The sequence below is a fragment of the Phacochoerus africanus genome, chromosome 3 (assembly GCF_016906955.1).
Source record: "Phacochoerus africanus isolate WHEZ1 chromosome 3, ROS_Pafr_v1, whole genome shotgun sequence".
Classification (NCBI taxonomy): Eukaryota; Metazoa; Chordata; class Mammalia; order Artiodactyla; family Suidae; genus Phacochoerus; species Phacochoerus africanus.
This window is the reverse complement of record NC_062546.1, coordinates 133,924,990-133,946,014: the sequence shown is the minus strand read 5'-3', so window position 1 is coordinate 133,946,014 and position 21,025 is coordinate 133,924,990. Positions and strand designations below refer to the sequence as shown.

Sequence of the window (21,025 nt, the reverse complement as noted above, 5' to 3'; positions counted from 1 at the left end):
GTTTTGTTTGCCTTCTTTATACTTTTTTATATTTCCTGAATTTTTCTAACACAAAATAATTTTTATTTTAAAATATTGTTTTAATAATTTTTAAATCAATAAAATTATTTTAATTTGGGGAATAATATAGAAATGTCAGGCAAAATAAGAGGGGCTAGTGAATAAAATGGAAAAAAATACCAAGGAACACTGTTCTAAGAAGAGAAGCCAAGGGAAGATGAGCAAAAAGAAGAGAGATCTAAAAACAAAGCCATAGTCAAAAGTTTTAAAAGCAACCAAGAATTCAAAAGGGCAGACAACAGAGGACCAATCCAGTTAGCAAGTAAGAACACTTTTTTAATAGATAAATATATATTCATAAACCTTAAGAGAATATTAAGTAAGATAGCATGAGACAGTATTTTAACTTACTAAATATGACTTTAATTTTCACAATCAGTACTGTTATTAACTGCATTGGTATTGCTGACACTACAGTTTTGTATTAATCACTGATGTCATAAAATGTTTTCCCACTATACTGTCATCTAACAAAATCATGGCAATTTATCATTATAAGAAAAAATATTGAGTTATATAAAGGAAAAATAGGTATAATTCTAAATAGTTTACCTAGAAATCAGAAATCCTTTTGCTAATAAGGCTCTAACACTTTTATCACAGATTCCTAATGTAATTTAGAAGAAATTTTGAAAGTAGTCAAAAGTAGTATTCATAGCTAAAAATATGGAAGCAGTCTTTATGGAAACAGACAAATTGATAAAGAATATATGACAAGTATATACAATGAAATATTACTCAGCTATAAAAAAGAATGAAGCTCTGTCATTGTAGCAATGTGGATGGATAAACTTAGACAGCATTATGTTTGGTGAAATAAATCAGAGAAAGACAAATACTGTGTTATAACTTATATATTGAATCTAATAAATAAAGCCAGTGAATGTATATAACAAAACAGCAGGAGACTCACATATATAGAGAACAACTAGTGGTTACCAGTAGTGAGAGGAAGGGGGAGGGGTACAGGACTAAAAAATGCAAGGTACTCTGTGTAATATAAACAAAAAGGATGCATTGTATAGAATGAGAAAATATAGCCACTACTATGTCATAACTTTAAATGGAGTATAACTATTAAAATATTGAAGCACTATGTTGTACACCTAAAACAAATATTAAAAACCAGCTATACCTCACTAATCTGCTGCAGAGACAAGACAAAAATTTAATTTACCAGCAGAAAATTAAAATTTTTTTAACTTTCTTTGGGAGTTCTCATCTGGCTCAGCAGAAACAAATCTGACTAGCAGCCATGAGGACACAGGTTCAATCCCTGGCCTTACTCAGTAGGTTAAGGATCCGTCATTGCTGTGAGCTGTGGTATAGTTTGCAGATGCAGCTCGGATCTGGCATTGCTGTGGCTGTGGTGTAAACCAGCAGCTACAGCTCCGATTCTACCCCTAGTCTGGGAACCTCCATACGCCACAGATGCGGCCCTAAAAAGACCAAAAAAAATTTTTTTTAATTTAAAAAAATAAAATTTTACTTTCTTTTAATCATGAATTCAATCATTTTGATTTTCTATATTATCTTCCCACCTGAAGCTCTCATTAAGGGGTAGAAACAACAGAGAAAAAAAGGAAAAAGAACTAAATTTTTTCCTTGTGCTTTCAGCAGTTCTGACAAACTTAAGAGCAGAAGAGATGAATAGGTAGCCAGAAAAGAGGGACAATAGAATGGGGTAGTGAACAATGTCACTGGGAGAAAATATAAAAGATAACATTCCAAAAAGTAACCTCAGAATACAGGTACACAAAATGGAATTAACTCTATTAAGGTTCCAGTGATACTACTACTGATAAAATTATGGTGTGTTTTACCCAGAAAATCAAGCACATCACCCTTTCAATTGTTTGTTCATTATTTTCAATATTGATATCAGCTGATATTTAAGTGCAGACATTTATGCGCAAGGTGGCTCCTGTAATATTTTTTCAAGGAGGTCTAGAACTCAAGTGTTCTCCAGTATGTAAACCACCTTGGAGAAAAAAGAGAATAAAACAGAAACTTTGCTCAGTGCTCGTGTACCATTAACGTTTAAAATATTGGTGAATGATGATGACTTCACAATGATAGTCCTAATTGACTGGTAGCCTACCCCTGCCTTTCTTGGAAGGAGATAAACTGTGAAGGATATGAACAAATGTAGCCAAGCAGCTTTAAAGTAGGATAGCTCTAGGGGGAAAGATTAGCAGCTGAAATAGAGATTTAAGAATTTAATCAAGAAAGAGACTAAGTTGATCTCCTCACAATGCCACCTTCATGGTACTACTCCCACACTATTAAACTGTATAACTAAGTAATCAACAGACTTAAGTCTCAGATGTCTGGAAAACTCAAACAAAAGTATAGTGTTAATAAAAAATTATGTAGTACCTTTTAAGAAGATTTGGTCATTTGTGTTTTGTCTTCAAAGTATTAAATATTTTTGAAGAAAAATATAGAAGGATTAAAGGAATAAATTCTTTGCTGTAAAATTCCCTCCTTTAATATTTATAGGATTATAGCTAATGTAATGAAAAGGAATTTCTTTTCATCTATTACATATCTAAAACAGCAATTGATTGAAAAAGTTACATATACATACACACAAACATACAGTTCTCCTTCACAGAGGTTATGTCTTAGGTCACATTAAATAGCAAATACCTCAAGTAAGGTACTGTGCCTTTGATAGATAGAAAATCATATTAAATAGGGCTGGATTTATAAGGAATGATGAGTGAGATTAACAGCATGGGCTCTCACTCTAAAATCAGCTGCCTAAAAACTAATATCCTGGAGATCCCATTGTGGTGCAACGAAACGAATCTGACTAGGAACCGTGAGGTTGCAGGTTCGATCCCTGGCCTCACTCAGTGGGTTAAGGATCTGACATTGCCGTGAGCTGTGGCATAGGTTGCTGATTCGGCTCAGATCCCACATTGCTGTGGCTCTGGCGTAGACTAGTGGCTACGGCTCGGATTGGACCCCTAGCCTGGGAACCTCCATATGCCGCAGGAGCGGCCCTAGAAAAGGCAAAAAGACCAATAATAATAATAATAATAATAATAATAATAATAATAATAATATATGTTAACTATCGTCATGTAAACACATATCTATAACTTCTTGCAAGTGGTCTAATAAATGATTATTGAATTTAGAAAAACACTTTAGATCTTTCAAATTTACAGTATACTCTAAAAGCAGACTATAAATGTCAAGTTACCATTTACTCAAATAGAAAAAATGTCACAAATAAATTATATATAAAAAAATTGATGTAGGTCACATAAAAAATCATGTGAAACAATCAAAATGAAGAAAGACAGAACATGATGTATAGCTTCCCTGAGAATTAATTTTAGGAATAAAAGTAATTAAATTATTAAAAACATAAAAAATATTCTCTCATTTGGTTGTTATTAGGATATCCAGGAGAAAACAGAACAATTCACTGTAAAATGTGCCTAAGTGGCAAAGAAAATTTAAGAAGGGGATAGAATTTACTACTAGCCATTTTTTCCAGAATCTCTTATGTTAGTCTATCTGCCTAATTCCCATTCTCAAATATCCAAAGTGTTTGGCAGGCAAAATGTACAATTTCAAATGGATACCATTTAATTAATTAGCTTCAATAATTATTACTAATGGACAAAATACCACTTAGAATTGCCCCATCAAATAACACTGAGCCTGTATCAACAATATTAAATTGCACAAAAGTTAACAACCAATAATAATAGGAAAAACACTTCTTTCCTTTCAAATAAAAAACACTTGGAATAAGGAAACAATAAGATTATCCATTTTGTGGACCAGCAGAGACACGAATTTAAAATAAGAAAATATGAGGTTATAATAAAACTAGTCTCCAGTGGAACAGAGCCTTTCCTACTGTGAAAATGAATAGGTCTAATGGGAATTTACTACTGTAAAATGTTTCAAATCTTTGCAAAATTATTTGGAAAACTATTATAATGTGGGTACTAATTATTGAATTCTTTATTGCTTCATAATAGGATGGTCTCAACTTTTTTAAAATCATCATGATTAAGTAAATACTCCCATCTTCCAGTTAATAAACAACTTGCCCCATTTAATCACCCAAAAAACAAAACTCCATATAAAATTTGCTTATATAAAATAGTTGTTAAAAGCCCAGACCCCTATGGGTTTGAATCCCTGATGGATTTGAATCCCTGATCTTACACTTGACAGTCATGGTCTGGGCTAGTCAATCTTTCGGGTTTCCATTTCTTTATCCATAAGATGGAGTTATACCTCACTGAGTAACTTCAAAAATTAATTCATTTTCCATTATTGGACCTACTTCATGCAAATATTTAAACTTCATCTCTATTCACTATTTACCCCCATGCATACAATCCCAATTTGTTAGCCACACCATACTTGCCATTCCTGGACTATCCCGAAGCCTTCCTTCTTTGCCTTCCAACACTCATTCAACCTTCTAAGCCCATCTCTGTCTCTGTAAAACCAACTTTGTTTTCTCCCAGTAGAATTCATTTTTTTCCTTCTAATGGCAATTGTTGGAGGTAAAAGATCATAAAGAAAAAGTCTAGGTCTAATTTTCGGCTTTTTCTTAATTTTTTCAAATTATTTTTTCATTTAGATTGCACAATGCTATATCTTATATACATGATCAGCACTTATTAGCTTCTATTTTTTAGTGAAAAACACTTTTGGCATTGTATGATCAGGAAACCATTTTAGTTATCTTAAGAGCTTAGGAATGCACTGGGTGAAATAAAAAGTGGAAGGGTACTATCATTAATAAAATTATGTTGTATGATAATTTTGTGCTTAAGTGTTTTACTTATATTAGCTCTGGAATTTTGGTCCAAAAATATACTAAGTGGTCCCTAAAAGAACTAAACTTGTAAACCAACATTTTGTTTCAAATAAAATCAGCAAAAGAGTATTAAGATAGATTCTGTATTAAATTCCTGACTTAAAGGTATTTTACTCTCTTCTAAAAGCAATATAGAATAAAATATCTTTCAATTTTATATATAGGTCAAGATTTAAATATTAGTTTAACTTTTCCATTAAACTTTTAAATTTATGAATTCCCAAATATCAAATTAAAATGTAACTAGATTTATTTATCTTAGCATACTGCAACATAATTAGAAACTCCTATATTTACGTGTTAAATGTTTGAAAGATAATTAAATATTTGATGAGTGTTAATTATGCACCTAATTACATTATACAAAATTAACTTCTTCCATGATTAGTGACATATTATTGAATTAGATATAAATGAGATTCAATGCAACTCACCTTTTAGTACCTATAGTACTAGACAATACCATGGTAGAATGCAAATACAGGTAAGACTAAGCTGTGTCCCTCAACAAGCTTATAATCAAATAAGAATAATAAGAATCATATAAATAATAATAATAAAAGAAATGATGTAAATTCAGAAAGAGATATCTGGAGGAGGAAGATAATTATTCTGCCAGGAGGGATCAAGTAACAGAAATGGATGGGCAAAATGGACATTCTGTTTCTTTGCAGAAGGAAAACACTAGCAAGTGGAGGTGATGAGAAGGCACCACTTTGGTATGGAGCAACTGAAAGGTTTTGAACTCAAAGTCTTCAATAATATTCCTAAGGTTTCTATTGCCTCATCCATGTTCTCAGACTATTGAAAAATAGCAGATATATTTTTTTTTAGAAATACATGCTTAAAATATGGAAAAAAAACAGTCTCTCACTAAGTAAGTTCTTTATATATCAATGATGTGGAGAAAAATTTACCCTGTGGGAAGGAAAGAAAGCTATAACAAGTGTAAAGTTAGGCAACAAAGGAATATGAATGATAGAAAGTACAGTAATTCTATACAATATACAGAAATTAACTCAAAACAGACCAAAGACCTAAGTGTAATACCCCAAACTATAAATTAGAAGGAAATACACTGGGTTTTTTCAAGGATTTCCTAGAAATAATGCCAAAAGCATAGGCAACAAAAATAAAACTAGACACATTGGACTATCAAAAAATTAAAATTTTCTGTGAATCAAAGGACACAGTAAACAAAGTGATAAGGCAATCTAAAGAATAGAGAAAATATTTACAAATTATATATCTGATAAGGGATTAATATCTAGAATATATAAAGAACTCCTACAACTCAATAACAACATAAAAAATCCTAATTAAACAATGCACAAAGGTCTTGAATAGACATTTCTTCAAAGATGATACAAAAATGGCCAAAAAATATGAGAAAATGTTCAACATCACTAATTATTACGAAAAGATAAATCAAAACCACAATGACAGGAAGCACTGCATTCCAGCAGAGCAAGCCGCCCAGCACCACTTGCCCTCAGGAAGAGCTCTGCAGCACAGGAGTGCCAGGGCAAACTCTGTGTGGCCACAGGGAGTGCACCACCACCACAGTGTGGTCCTGCCAGTCCCATCAGCCCTCGGGAAGTCATCCTTTGCTTCAGAGTGACCCTGCTAGTCCCACCCACCATTGGGAAATGCCCCTGCTGCCTCAAAGAAGGCCAGCCAACACAGCCAGCCCTGAGGAAACACTCCACAGCAGTGCCAGGGCAAACCCTGCCTGGCCACAGAGAGTGCAACTCCACCACAAAAAAGAAAATAATAACAAGATGAAGAAGCTCAGAAACCATTCCCAGTTAAACCAACAGGAGAACTCACCTAAAGCAGTCAACAATGAAACAGACCCCTGCAGTCTGACAGACTTGGAGTTCAAAAAGGAGATAGTGAAAATACTGAAGGGATTATGAGAGGATATGAACAGTAATGCAGATTCCTTTAGAAAGAAACTAGAAAATATAAAGAGGAGCCAACAAAAACTCAAAAATTCATTTGCAGAGATACAAACTGAGCTTAAGGCAATAAAGAGCAGAATGAATAATGCAGAGGAATGAATTAGTGACATGGAAGATAGAATAATGGAAATCACCTCATAAGGACAGCAGACAGAAAACCAAATGAAAAAAAAAAGTGAAAGCAATATGAGACCTATGGGATAATATAAAGCAGGCCAATCTATGCATAATACAAATTCCAGAAGGAGAAGAAAAAGATAAGGGGATTGAAAATATATTTAAAGAAATTATCACTGGAAACTTCCGAAATCTAAAGGACACTGATTTCAAGATACAGGAATCACAGAAGCAAGTTGAACCCAAATAGACCCACACAAAGACACATTATAATAAAAATGGCAAAAGTTAATGATAAAGAGAGGAACGTAAAGGCAGCACAAGAAAAGCAAAGTGTCAATTATAAGGGAACTCCCATAAGGCTATCAGCTGATTTCTCTACAGAAACTCTACAGGTCTGGAGGGAATGTCAAGAGATATTTAAAATACTGAAAGGAAAAAAAAATATGCAACCTAGAATACTCTATCCAGCAAGAATTTAAAATACAAGGGGAAATATAGAATTTCTCCAACAAACAAAAGCTAAAAGAATACAGCAATACAAAAGCCATTCTAAAAGAAATATTGAAAGGGCTTCTCTAAATCAAAAAAAAAAAAAGGAGGAAGAACTAGGATGGAGGAAACCACAATCAGAGAGTAGTCACTCAAATAAGCTGGCATACAGATCTAATCATGAAGATGTTTAAAATAAAATAAAATTAAAAAGAAAAAAAGAGACATCAACATCATAAAAGTAGGCAAGGGAAGTAGGGAAATAAATAGATTCTTTTAATTATCTTTTTTTAAATTTTAGTATGGTAATGAAATGTTTGAACCCACAGGACTATCAGGCTAAAACACACAATTATAGGAAGGGGTTAGCATACTTAAAAAACAGGACAACCACAAATCAAAACAAAACATTACATTCACAAAAAATGAAAAGAAAAATACTCGAGCATAAAATAAACTGAGACCATCCAACCAAAAAAAGAAAGGAACAATGGAGAATCATAGAATCAACTGGAAAATGAGGTTTAAAATGGTAATAAATAAACATCTATCAATTATCACCTTAAATGTCAATGGACTGAATGCTCCAATCAAAAGACACAGAATGGCTGATTGGATAAAAAACAAAAACTTTCAATCTGCTGTCTACAGGAAACTCACCTTAGGACAAAGGACATATACAGACTGAAAGTGAGGGGGTAGGAAAAATATTTCATGCCAATGGACATGACAGGAAAGCAGGAGTTGCAATCCTCATATCAGATGACATAGACTTTAATATGAAGGCCATAAAGAAAGACAAAGCAGGACACTATTTAATGGTAAAGGATCCATTCAAGAAGAGGATATTACTATCATCAACATATATGACCCTAATATAGGAGCACCCAGATACCTACAACAAATATTAACAGACATAAAAGGAGAAATTGATGGGAATACAATCATAGTAGGAGACTTTACCACCCCACTCACATCAATGGACAGATCCTCTAGACAGAAAATCAATAAGGCAACGGAGATCCTAAAGGACACAATAGAAAGGTTAGACTTAATTGATATTTTCAGGACATTACATCCAAAAAACTCAGAATATACATTCTTCTCAATTGCACATGGAACGCTCTCAAGGATCAATCACATACTGGGGCACAAAGCTAACCTCAACAAATTTAGGAGCATAGAAACTATTTCAATTATCTTCTCTGACCACAATGGTATGAAACTAGAAATCAACCACAGGGAAAGAAATGAGAAAAAACTGCCTACATGTAGACTGAACAACATGCTACTAAAAAACCAGTGGGTCAATGAGGAAATCAAGAAGGAAACTAAAAAATTCCTCAGGACAAATGATAATGAAGGCACAACCTTTTAAATCTATGGGACACCACAAAAGCAGTGCTCAGAGGGAAATTCATAGCAATAGAGGCCTTCCTCAAAAAAGAAGAAAAACTCAAATCAACAACTTAACCCACCACCTACATGAAGTAGAAAAGGAAGAACAACACAATAAAAAACCTAAAGTCAGCAGAAGGGAGGAAATCATGAAGATCAAAGAGGAAACCAATCAAATAGAGATTCTTTTTTTTTTGTCTTTTTGCCATTTCTTGGGACGCACCCATGGCATATGGAGGTTCCCAGGCTAAGGGTCGAATCAGAGTCGCAGCCACTGGCCTATGCCAGAGTCACAGCAACACAGGATCCGAGCCGCGTCTTCAACCTACACCACAGCTCACAGCAATGCTGGATCCTTAACCCACAGAGCAAGGCCAGGGATCTAACCCGCAACCTCATGGTTCCCAGTCGGATTCGTTAAACACTGAGCCACGATGAGAACTAAAATAGAGTTTCAAAAAACAATAGAGAAAATTAATAAAACCAAGAGCTAGTTCTTTGACAAGGTAAGCAAAATTGACAAATCTCTGGCCAGACTCACTAAGAAGAGCAGAGAAAGAACCCAAATAACCAAAATTAGAAATGAAAAAGGGGAAATCACAACAGATACTGCAGAAATACAAAAACCTTAAGAGAATACTATGAAAAGTTATATGCCAACAAATTTGACAACCTAGAAGAAATGGACAACTTTCTAGAGACTTACGGCCTGCCAAAACTGAATCAAGAAGAAATAGACCAACTGAACAGACTGATCATTAGGAATGAAATTGAATACATCATGAAAACACTCCCTACAAATAGAAGTCCAGGACCAGATGGCTTCACAGGCGAATTCTACCAAACATACAAAGAGCATCTGGTGCCCATCCTCCTTACACTTTTTCAAAAGGTCGAAGAAGAAGGAACACTCCCAAAGACATTCTATCACATCGCCATCACCCTAATTCCAAAACCAAAGATACCACCAAAAAAGAAAACTATAGGCCAATATCTTTGATGAATATAGACATTAAAATGCTCAACAAAATCTTAGCCAACCGAATCCAATAACATATAAAAAAGACCGTACACCATGACGAGGTGGGATTAATCCCAGGTTCACAAGGATGGTTCAACATATGCAAATCAATCAACATCATACACCACATTAAAAAAAGAAAAGTCAAAAACCAGATGATCATCTCAACTGATGCAGAGAAAGCATTTGACAAAGTCCAACATCCATTTATGATAAAAACTCTTACCAAAGTGGGTATAAGAGGGAACATACCTTAACATAATCAAACCATTTATGACAAACCTACAGCAAATATAATACTCAATGGAGAAAAGCTGAAAGCCTTCCCACTAAAATCTGGAGCAAGACAGGGATGCCAACTCTCACCACTATTGTTCACCATAATATCAGAAGTCCTAGCCACAGCAATTAAACAACCTGAAGAAATAAAAGGCTTCCAAATAGGAGAGAAGAGGTAAAACTGTCACTGTATGCAGATGACATGATACCATATATAGAAAACCCTAAGGACTCAACCCAAAAACTACTTGAACTGATCAACAAATTCAGCAAAGTAGCAGGATATAAGATTAACATTCAGAAATCAGTCACATTTCTGTATACTAACAACGAAATAGTAGAAAAGGAATACAAAAATACAATACCTTTTAAAATTGCACCCCTGAAAATCAAATACCTGGGAATACACCTGACCAAGAAGCTAAAGGACTTATATGCTGAGAACTATAAAACATTAATCAAGGAAATTAAAGAGGATGTAAAGAAATGGAAAGACATTCCATGCTCCTGGGTTTGAAAAATTAATATTGTAAAAATGGCCATACTGCTCAAAGCAATGTAGAGATCCAATGCAATCCCTATCAAATTATCTATGACATTTTTCACAGAACTAGAACAAACAATCCAAAAACTTTTATGGAACCATGAAACAAAAACTAAGCAGGAGGTATAACTCTCCCAGACTTCAGGCAATATTACAAAGCCACAGTCGTCAAAACAGTGTGGTGCTGGTACCAAAACAGACATACAGACAATGCAACAGAATAGAGAACCCAGAAATAAACCCTGACACCTACGGTCAACTAATCTTTGGCAAAAGAGGCAAGAACATAAAATGGGGAAAAGAAAGTCTATTTAGCAAGAATGCTGGGAAACCTGACAGCTGCATGCAAATCAACGAAACTTGAACACACCCTCACACCATGCATGAAAATAAACTCAAAATGGCTTAAAGACTTAAATATAAGACAAGACACCATCAAACTCCTGGAAGAGAACATAGGCAAAACATTCTCAGACATCAACCTTACAAATGTTTTCTCTGGTCAGTCTCCCAAAGCATCAGAAATAAAAGCAAAAATAAACCAATGGGACCTAATCAAACTGACAAGCTTTTGCACAGCAAAGGAAACCAAACAGAAAACAAAAAGACAACTTACAGAATGGGAGAAAATACTTTAAAATGATGCAACTGACAAGGGCCTCATCTGTAAAATATACAAACAACTTATACAAACTCAACAGCAAAAAACTAACAACCCAATTGAAAAATGGGCAAAAGACCTGAATAGACATTTCTCCAAGGAAGATAAACAGATGGCCAACAAGCAATTGAAACGATGCTCCACATCCCTGATTCTTAGAGAAATGCAAAACAAAACTACCATGAGATATCACCTCACGCCAGTCAGAATGGCCATCATTAATAAGTCCACAAACAACAAGTGGCGGAGGGGGTGTGGAGAAAAGGGAACCCTCCCTCACTGTTGGTGGGAATGTAAGCTGGTACAACCACTATGGAAGACGGCATGGAGGTACTATGGAAAACAGTATGGAGGTACTTTAGAAAACTATACATAGAACTACCGTATGACCCAGCAATCCCACTCTTGGGCATATATCAGGACAAACCTTTCCTTAAAAAAGACACATGTAGCTGCATGTTCATTGCAGCACTATTCACAACAGCCAAGACATGGAAACAACCCAAATGTCCATCGACAGATGATTGCATTAGGAAGAAGTGGTATGTATACACAATGGAATACTACTCGGCCATAAAAAAGGACAAAATAATGCCATTTGCAGCAACATGGATGGAACTAGAGACTCTCATACTGAGTGAAGTAAGTCATAAGGAGAAAGACAAATACCATATGATATCACTTATAGCTGGAATCGAATATACAGCACAAATGAACATTTTCACAGAAAATAAAATCATGGACAAGGAGAGTAGACTTTTGGCTGCCCAGGGGGAAAGGGAGGGAGTGGGAGGGATCGGGAGCTTTGGGTTATCAGATACAACTTGGAATAATTTACAAGGAGATCCTGCTGAGTAGCATTGAGAACTGTGTCTAGATACTTATATTGCAACAGAACAAAGAGTGGGAAAAAAAATGTATACATGTAAGTGTAACTAAGTCCCCATGCTGTACAATGGAGAAAAATAAATAAATACATTAAATTTAAAATTAAAAAAAAACCACAATGATATATCCTCACATCCATTAGGATGGCTACTATTTTTTAAAAAATTGGAAAATTTCAAGTGTTTGCATGCTGTTTTGGCTGCAAGGTAAAATTGTATGGCAGTTTCTCTAAAAATTAAAAATAAAATGACCCTATGATCCAGCAATTCCACTTATGGGTATATACTCAAAAAAAAAAAAAAACTGAAAGCAGGGTCTCAAAGAGATATTGCACACTCATGTTCATAATAGTACTATTCACAAGGGCCAAGAAATGGAAGCAGTCATATCCATCAGCAGATGAATGGATAAACAAAATGTAGTATAAACATACAATGAACATTATTCAGACTTAAAAAGGAAAACAATTCTAACACATGCTACAACATGGATAAACCTTCAGGACATTAAGCTAAGTGAAATAAGTCAGTCCCAAAGGACAAATACTGCATGGTTTCACTTATATGAGGTTTCTAGAATAATCAAATTCTTAGAAACAAAAGGTAGAATGGTGGTTGCTAGGAGGAGAAGGAAATGGGGAGTTGTTGGGGTTTTAGGGGAGGGGGGTTTGTTTTTCTTTTTGGCTAAACACGCAGCATATGGAAGTTTCCAGGCCAGGGATCAAACCTGTGTCAATGCAACAACCAAAGCAGCTGCAATGACAACGTTAGATCCTTAAGCCACTGCACCATGAGAAGACTCCAAGTTGTTGTTTTTATAGAGTTTTGGTTTTCCAAGATGAAGCTGTTCTGGAGATTGGTTACACAACACTGTAACCAACCTTAAATGATACACTTGGAACTGATTCAGATGATAAATTTTAGGTTATGCATTTTTAACCACAATTTTTTTTAATCATTAGGAAAAAAAATCCAGTTGACACAATTTCCTTGACTAGAAATCAATCTATTGTTTCAGTCAAAGTGGCTAAAATAATAGCATATCATCTTTAGCTACTGAATTTTTTTTCTTTTTATTACATCTAATTATAATATGACACACTATTTTTGGTGACCTATTAATTTATTCTTAGACCTGCAGAAAATATAACAATGAAATATCTGAAAAAATAAAATATTCATTAATATTTTTAAGTGCAGGCATCCATTTTGAGAAAAGCTTGAAAGGGGTGAACGATGAAGAGAGAATGGAGGTAATTAGGAGCAAATGAAGAGGCACTTCGTTATTTTTATTGGGCCCATGTGGAATCTGACCCCACCTCTACATCCATCCATCCATCCACTCTGGAATTTCAGGCTCAGGACAGTGTTGCACACTCTTTAATGTTGTCCTTTAGTCAGATTTGCTAGGAAACAGATTCTCGAACACATTTGTCTTTTCAAGGCCCCCACATACTTGCCACTTCATTTGATCAACATAGTGAACCAACATGATGCTCTGAAGAATAGCCACTCAACCCAAATCCCTTTGGATTCTGTTATAATAAAGGTTAGGAGAGGTAACACAGCCCCGGAGCAAGACAGTAAATGTATATCATTGTACTTCCCAAGAGAATGTTTACTTCTGATACTCCGCGGTAGTATGAGAAAAAAAATATGTATATTTGCCAAATCAACAACTACATACCATGTACCTAAGGTCATGTTAACCTGCTTTAAAAAGATTCTACATCTAAAACAACAGCTGCAGTTGGTTCTACCACTTGGTAGAGTTTGCAGTAGTCCACCACCATCCTCTAGGATTAGAAAAGTTTCTATAGCGGTCAGACTCATGCATACTTTAAATCTTTAAAGATGGCACTAATTTCAGCAATTTCCTATCATGTACATAGTGATTTTCATTTAATATCATGGCCAAGGCAATTACTTTCAGAGCCTTCTCACCCACTACAATAGTTCTTAACCCCACAGGCTAGGAAACCAATGTGATGGTCTTTACAACTACCAAGTAGGCCTTTAGGGACAGAGTTTAGGGACAGAGTGGGTCAGATTCCTCAGGAAACAGACTCAGAGATTTTTGTTCAGGGGGGTTATTAAAGAGAACTGTCAGTAGTAACACCTGTGAGGAAATACGGGCTGCAGCATTTGGTAGAAGCTGAATTATGGTACATCTGCAATAAAGGCCACAGTTGACTCCATAGGAGGCTCTGAAGCTGACATAACGCTTCAAAACTGTACCAAATTGAGGCAAGACTCTGGGCATTTATATTCCTTCATTGATTATTTATTTATTTGTCTTTTTTTTTTTTTCGTCTCTTCTAGGGTCACTCCTACGGCATATGGAGGTTCCCAGTCTAGGGATCTAATCGGAGCCGTAACCGCTGGCCTACATCACAGTCACGGAATGCCGGATCCTTAATCCACTGAGCAAGGCCAGGGATTGAACCCGCAACCTCATGGTTCCCAGTCAGATTTGTTAACCACTGAGCCATGACAGGAACTCCCGTTGATTATTTATTGAATGCAGTATGCCATTCCCTTAAGTTGAAGGTGATTTCTGGGGAAGAACATATCTGTGAGCTAAAAGCATGCAAAAACCAATGGCAACTGGGGAAATATGTGCCTCAGTCTTTGAGAGAGGATATTAGTGGTTCATCAAAACAACTACCACTATGGTTTCCAGATATAACAAATAAAAAATGATAAATTAAAACACTGTATGGTATATCTACACTATAAATTATCTACTGTTTAAAATTCAAATTTAACTGAGCATTGTGTGTGTTATCTGGCTATTCTATCTACTACACATGTATCAGAGGTCAAGTACTAGAAAGATTTTTTAGGATATTAATGAATTCCTCCTTTATTAATTTTATACTTTAAACAGCACTAATCTCAAATGGATGTGGGAGAGCAAAAATTAAATGGGTTAAGTACAACAATGTTTGCTCTACTCAGAATCCTGATGTGGTCTAATTGTAGAGATTCAATGCTGCTCACTACATTTTTACAACAGTATGCTTGGAAAGAACACTCTGGCAATATTCAGAAGGTGGATTGTGGGGGAAAACACAATATACAGAGAGGGAAAGAATTAGAGCAGTGGCAATGAAAAGGAAAGGATAGGGAGATAAAGCCTGAGACAAAGTCAAAATAACTTACTGACTGAATAAAAATAGGGGGTGAATAAAATCTAGTACAATTGCATGCTCTTGATTTTAAATAATGGGAGAAGAAAAGAGAGAAAAATGGCACAAGATACATGTAAAACAAAAGAGGAAAGAGCTTTGGAGAGAGAAAATTACACATTTGACATATCATTCATCAAAATCTATATGTCAATATATTATACATCAAGCTGTTAATATTAGTCAGGTGATCATTTTCCATTAAATACACTGCACCTGAGACTTTATAGATATTTTTAACCACCTGGCATTTCTACAAACTGTATTCATGGTGCTGGATTTTACAAGTATTTTTATTAGCTAAATATGTACATGTAAGTTTTGAGAAACACTAATTTTCAAATTAAAATTTTTAATTGAAAGATAAGTTTATAAAATGTGTGTTTGTATTCAATAGCAATTCCCAATTCTATTTCACTTAAAATAAATATCTCTTGTTATGCTTTATTCATATTACTAAAGCTCTTTAAATGTGGAACTATGGTCTTTTCTTAACTAGACAAAAAGAGAAATTACCACCATCTTGCCCTCAGTAATGCCACCTCTCTCTCTGGCACTCTCTGACTTTATGTTACACTACTTGTTGAATTTTCCTGAACCATGACATCCAACTCATTGCCCCTACATTATTTCTGATGCAGGGTAATCAACCTGGGAACCAGTAACAGAGCTATTAATTCTTTGCATGCATCACAGCGGAATCCTCCACAGCATCCTCAATGCAAGAATGTTTGTCTACTTAGTATGATCTAGGAGCAGATCAAATATTTAGAAAGTCAACATAAATAAGGATGTTCTTACTTTCAAAATTCTAAAATATAATTCTACATTTGCATTTTACGATATTAATTTCAATCACCAGTAACTTAGTCACAAGTATTCATTCTGGGATAAAAATACTCACTATAGACATCAGCAAACAGAACAAAATCTGATTTATCTAATTGTGTTTAGTTGATCAGAAATATCTTTTAATAAGCATTGTACACTATGTGTATTCCCTAACCATGCTCAGTTAAAGCAAATGTATGTAATACATGTTGACATAATAATTAAAATGACTTTATTAAATCTTATTTTTGTATTATGTGTTTTCCATTCAAAGGGACCATTCAGTATTTTACTGTAATTATTTTTAAAATACCACCTGTTAACTTCCAATTATATGGATTATCAGTCATAATCTTTAAACCCAAGGTGGCTTTTACCTGGAACTGAGTAAATTTTTATGCTAAATTCTTGATTTATTAGGTTTTCCTATGTCAGTCTAGCAAATATACACATAGCTTAAGTCATGGTATGATGTAAATAAAATAGTAAATATACTGCTAAAAAAGGTAATATAATAGCATTCCAAATATAAAGAAAAATTAGTGGAGTTTTTATTTTTTAAAAAATAGACTTTATTTTTTTAGAGAAATCTTAGGTTCACAGCAAAATATAACAGAAGAAACAGAGATCCCATATAGCCCCTGCTCACCCTTGCAACATACATAGTTTCCTCCACTATTAACACCATGCAGAGTGGTACATTTGTTACAATTGATGAACTACATTGACACATCATAATCACCCAAAACCTATAGTTTACATTAGGCTTCACTCTTGGTCTGGTATATACTATGAAAATTTGGACAAATATATAATGACATATATCTACCATTATCATACAGTATAATACAGAATAGTTTCACTGCAATATTTGTGTATCAACTGCAGATTTTTAGATTGCAGTTATTCTGAAGTTTTGATATGAGCGTATATATATATATATATATATATATATATATATATATATATGAGATTATTTTAAGTTGTTGGTCTCTTAATTGCAAGTGCACCTCCAGTATCCTGCATTTGTACCCTCCTCTTCCCACGACTTCTGATTTTGGTGGCATAATTGTGCGTGGATGTTTTCATATCTTTACTATATATATACATTTGCTGGTGAGCCTTGTCATTTGTGGAATTTTTGTTTCTGGTTGCAGCCTTTTCTTTTCTGCCTAGAGATGTTCCTTTAGAATTTGTTGTAAAGCTGGTTTAGTGTTGCTGAATTCTCTTAGCTTTTGCTTATCTGTAAAGCTTCTGATTTCTCCTTCAAATCTGAATGAGAGCCTTGCTGGGTAAAATAATCTTGGTTGGAGGTATTTTCCTTTCATCACGTTAAGTATATCATGCCACTCCCTTCTGGCCTGCAGAGTTTCTGCTGAAAAATCTGCCGATAACCTTATCAGGGTTCCTTTGTATGTTCTTTGTTTCTTTTCCCTAGCTGCTTTCAGTAGTTTCTCTTTGTCTTTAATTTTGGTCCATTTGATTAATATGTGTCTCGGGGTATTCCTCCCTGGGTTTCTTTTATATGCTACTCATTGCACTTCCTGGATTTGAGTGAGTGGTTCCTTTTCCATGTTAAGGAACTTTTTGGCTATTATCTCTTTGAATATTTTTTTCTGTCTCCTTCTCTCTCTCTTCTCCTTCTGGCACCCCTATAATTCGGATGGTGGTGCGTTTAACATTGTCCCAGAGTTCTCTGAGACTCTTCATTTGTTTTCAATCTTTTTTCTCTTTTCTGTTCTGTATCCATAATTTGCACTAATCTGTCCTCCCCCTCGCTTATTTGTTCTTCAGCCTCTTGTACCCTGCTGTTGGCTGCTTCTAGTGAATTTTTTATTTGTTACTGTATTTTACATCCTTCTTGCTTAAGTGTTATATCGTGTATCTCTTTGCTCAGTGTTTCCTGTAAATTATCCATCTTGGCTTCCAGTTTATTTCCAATGTCTTGCATCATCTTCAGCATCAACAGTCTAAAGTCTTTTTCCTGGAGGCTGAGAATCTCCTGATCACTTAGCCATTTTTCTGGGGTCTTTTCTTTCTCCCTCATCTGAGTTATAGTTCTCTGTCTTTTCATTTTTTTGGGTTTTTGGTGTGGTGACCTTTTTGCTGACAATAGAGTTGTAGCCTCTCTTGCTTCAGGTGTCTGCCCCCCTTGTGGCTGAAGTTGGTATGGGGGCTTGCTGTAGGCTTCCTGATGGGAGGGACTGATGCCTGCTCCCTGGTGGGTGGGGCTGATTCCTATCCCTCTGGTGGGTGGGGCTTTGTCTCTGGGTGAGATTAGAGGCAGCTGTGTGCCTGGAGGGTCTTTAGGCAGGCTGTTTACAGATGGAGGGGCTCTGATCCCACCTGGATTGTTGTTTGGCCTGGGACTTCCCAGTGCTGATGGGTGGGGCCAGATTTTCCCAAAATGGCCACCTCCAGAGAAAGGTACACTGATGAATACTCCCAAGAGCTTTGCCTCCAATGCCCTTCCCCCACAACAAACCACATTCACCCCCTGTTTTCCCAGGAGATCCACCAAGAACTGCAGTTGGGTCCAACCGAGATTCCTGTGGAGCCCTTGCTTTGCCCTGGGACCCAGTGCATGTGAAAGTCTGTGTGTGCCTTTCAAGAATGGGGTTTCCATTTCCCCCAGTCCTGTGGAGCTCCTGCGCACAAGCCCCGCTGGCCTTCAATGCCAGATGCCCCAGGGGCTCTTTCTCCCAGTGCCAGATCCCCACACGTGGGAGTTTGATGTGGGACTCAGAGCTCTCACTCCTGTGGGTGAGTCTCTGTGAACCAGTTAGTTTCCAGTCTGTGGGGCTTCCCACCCAGGAGGTGCAGGGTTTGTATATTACATAATCATCCCTCCTACCTCTTGATGTGGCCTCCTCTTTGTCTTCTGGAGTAGGGTATCTTTTTGGAAGTTTCCAGTCCATTTGGTTGAAGATTGCTCAGCATTTGGTTGTAATTTTGTTGTTTTTAGGAGAGAAGTTGAGCTCCAGTCCTTCTATTCTGCCATCTTGATCCTCTAGTTTCACTGCCCTAAAAATGCTCTATGCTCCATATATTCATCCACTTATTTGATTTTTTTGAATGATTTTTAAGAAAAATTAGTTTTATATTATCCATAAGTTATGTTTTTCAGGTTTAATGTTCCCTTCAATTAGTGTAGTGAATATGTATAGCATAGCAAATTGCTATACCTGCCCAGTAAGTACAACCTTTCCAGATCTTGGGTGTTTTCTGTGCCTCAAGCAAAATGTCAAGCACAGAGTGGGTATAACTTGTTGAAAGTTGTCTCTAAATAGTATATTAACTCTCCTATTATTTAATTATTGTAGCTAAAGATAAAACCCAAGAACAATAAATTTAATTGTAATTTAAGTGGCTACAATGCAATTGTTAAGAGGAATAAACGCTTATTTTTCAGCTGCAGTGGATTTTTAAGAGCTATCTCGAATTAGTTTTACTTAAGATGACTTGCTTTCACTTTTCAAAAAAAAGATTAAAAATATCATATACTTTGTTATCGCACTAGTAACAATTTCTTGTTAAAAATTAAATTGAACTAATGGTGTATATACATAAATTGTGGTGTGATAATAATTGTCAATACTTATATAATTCTTATACCAGGTACTATTATAAGTATTTTTCCTTATTTCTCAAAAAACTTTATGAAATATATTCCATTCTTACTCTTTTTTTTAACAACAGAGAAGACTGAGGTAAAGAGAAGCTGCATAACTGGGTGAAGATTCCAGGGACAGAACTGATATCTGAACCCAGTACAGTCTGGTTTCAGAGTCTCTACTCTTAACCTGTTGCTGGACCATATCACCTCCCTATTGAAGAGGAGCTTCTTCCTATTGAAGAGAACACGTACAAATGATGCCTCTAACACTTTCCCACATATATCTTAGTAAAACTAGAATACCACCTGTCCTTAACTCCCTTTTGGTGACAGCCTACTCTGACGACATAGGCTGAGTTAGATGCCCTTCCCCTCCTCCCCTCTCACATACCACCCAATATGCTGCTCTGTCATTAATGTCTTCTTTTTATTCCCCAGTTAATTGTAATTCTTTGAAGCAAGGATTATTGAAAGACTGGCACACAACATAGTACAACAATATAAAATTCAATACATGTTAAATGAGTTAATGCTTCTCACCCTCTGCATCCACCACCACCATTATTCTGATATCAACTTTTGCAGTTCTCCATATTACAACAAACTTCACATCTCTCTGAAATACCAATGCTATCCCCTCCCCCAAAATAGTCTTACCTTCTAAATCTTCTTTCTCAAAGTGTGTTTTGAGAATTGAACGAGTTCCACCTCTATCCACAACTGCTTCTTCATCATTTCTCTATAGAAAGGGGAGAAAGAAGAAATGATAGTAATATATTCTCTTAATTTCATCAGATAAACTTTAATATGAGCTAATCATTAAAGGACTTAATTCAGTAATTTAAACCTACTTATACATGACTATTCTATTTGATTATCAGGTGTTAGTTTACAAAAAGGGAGACTAAAATTAATTTGACCACATTTTCAGAGAAGGAATGCCATTTGATTTTCCATGATATTGAAAGCAGTCAAACATTCCATTTGGCATCATTTGTTAGTGAGATGAAAAATAGAAAACAAACAGTTATCCTGTCAATTTAGTAACGTGCATTTTTATCTCTGATAAAAAATTCCTGTTAACAAGATGACATTTTGAACTA

The 21,025-nt window shown here is 35.4% G+C and overlaps 1 protein-coding gene across 1 annotated transcript in view; it reads right to left on the bottom strand.

The window, feature by feature from the left end:
- The window catches only part of SLC4A10 (solute carrier family 4 member 10), a 238,387-nt gene that overhangs the window by 187,098 nt on the left and 30,264 nt on the right, over nucleotides 1-21,025 (bottom strand). The window contains exon 2 of the mRNA XM_047772739.1: nucleotides 20,580-20,661. Coding sequence (XP_047628695.1) covers nucleotides 20,580-20,661 — 82 coding nt within the window. The remainder of the gene's footprint in view (nucleotides 1-20,579; nucleotides 20,662-21,025) is intronic.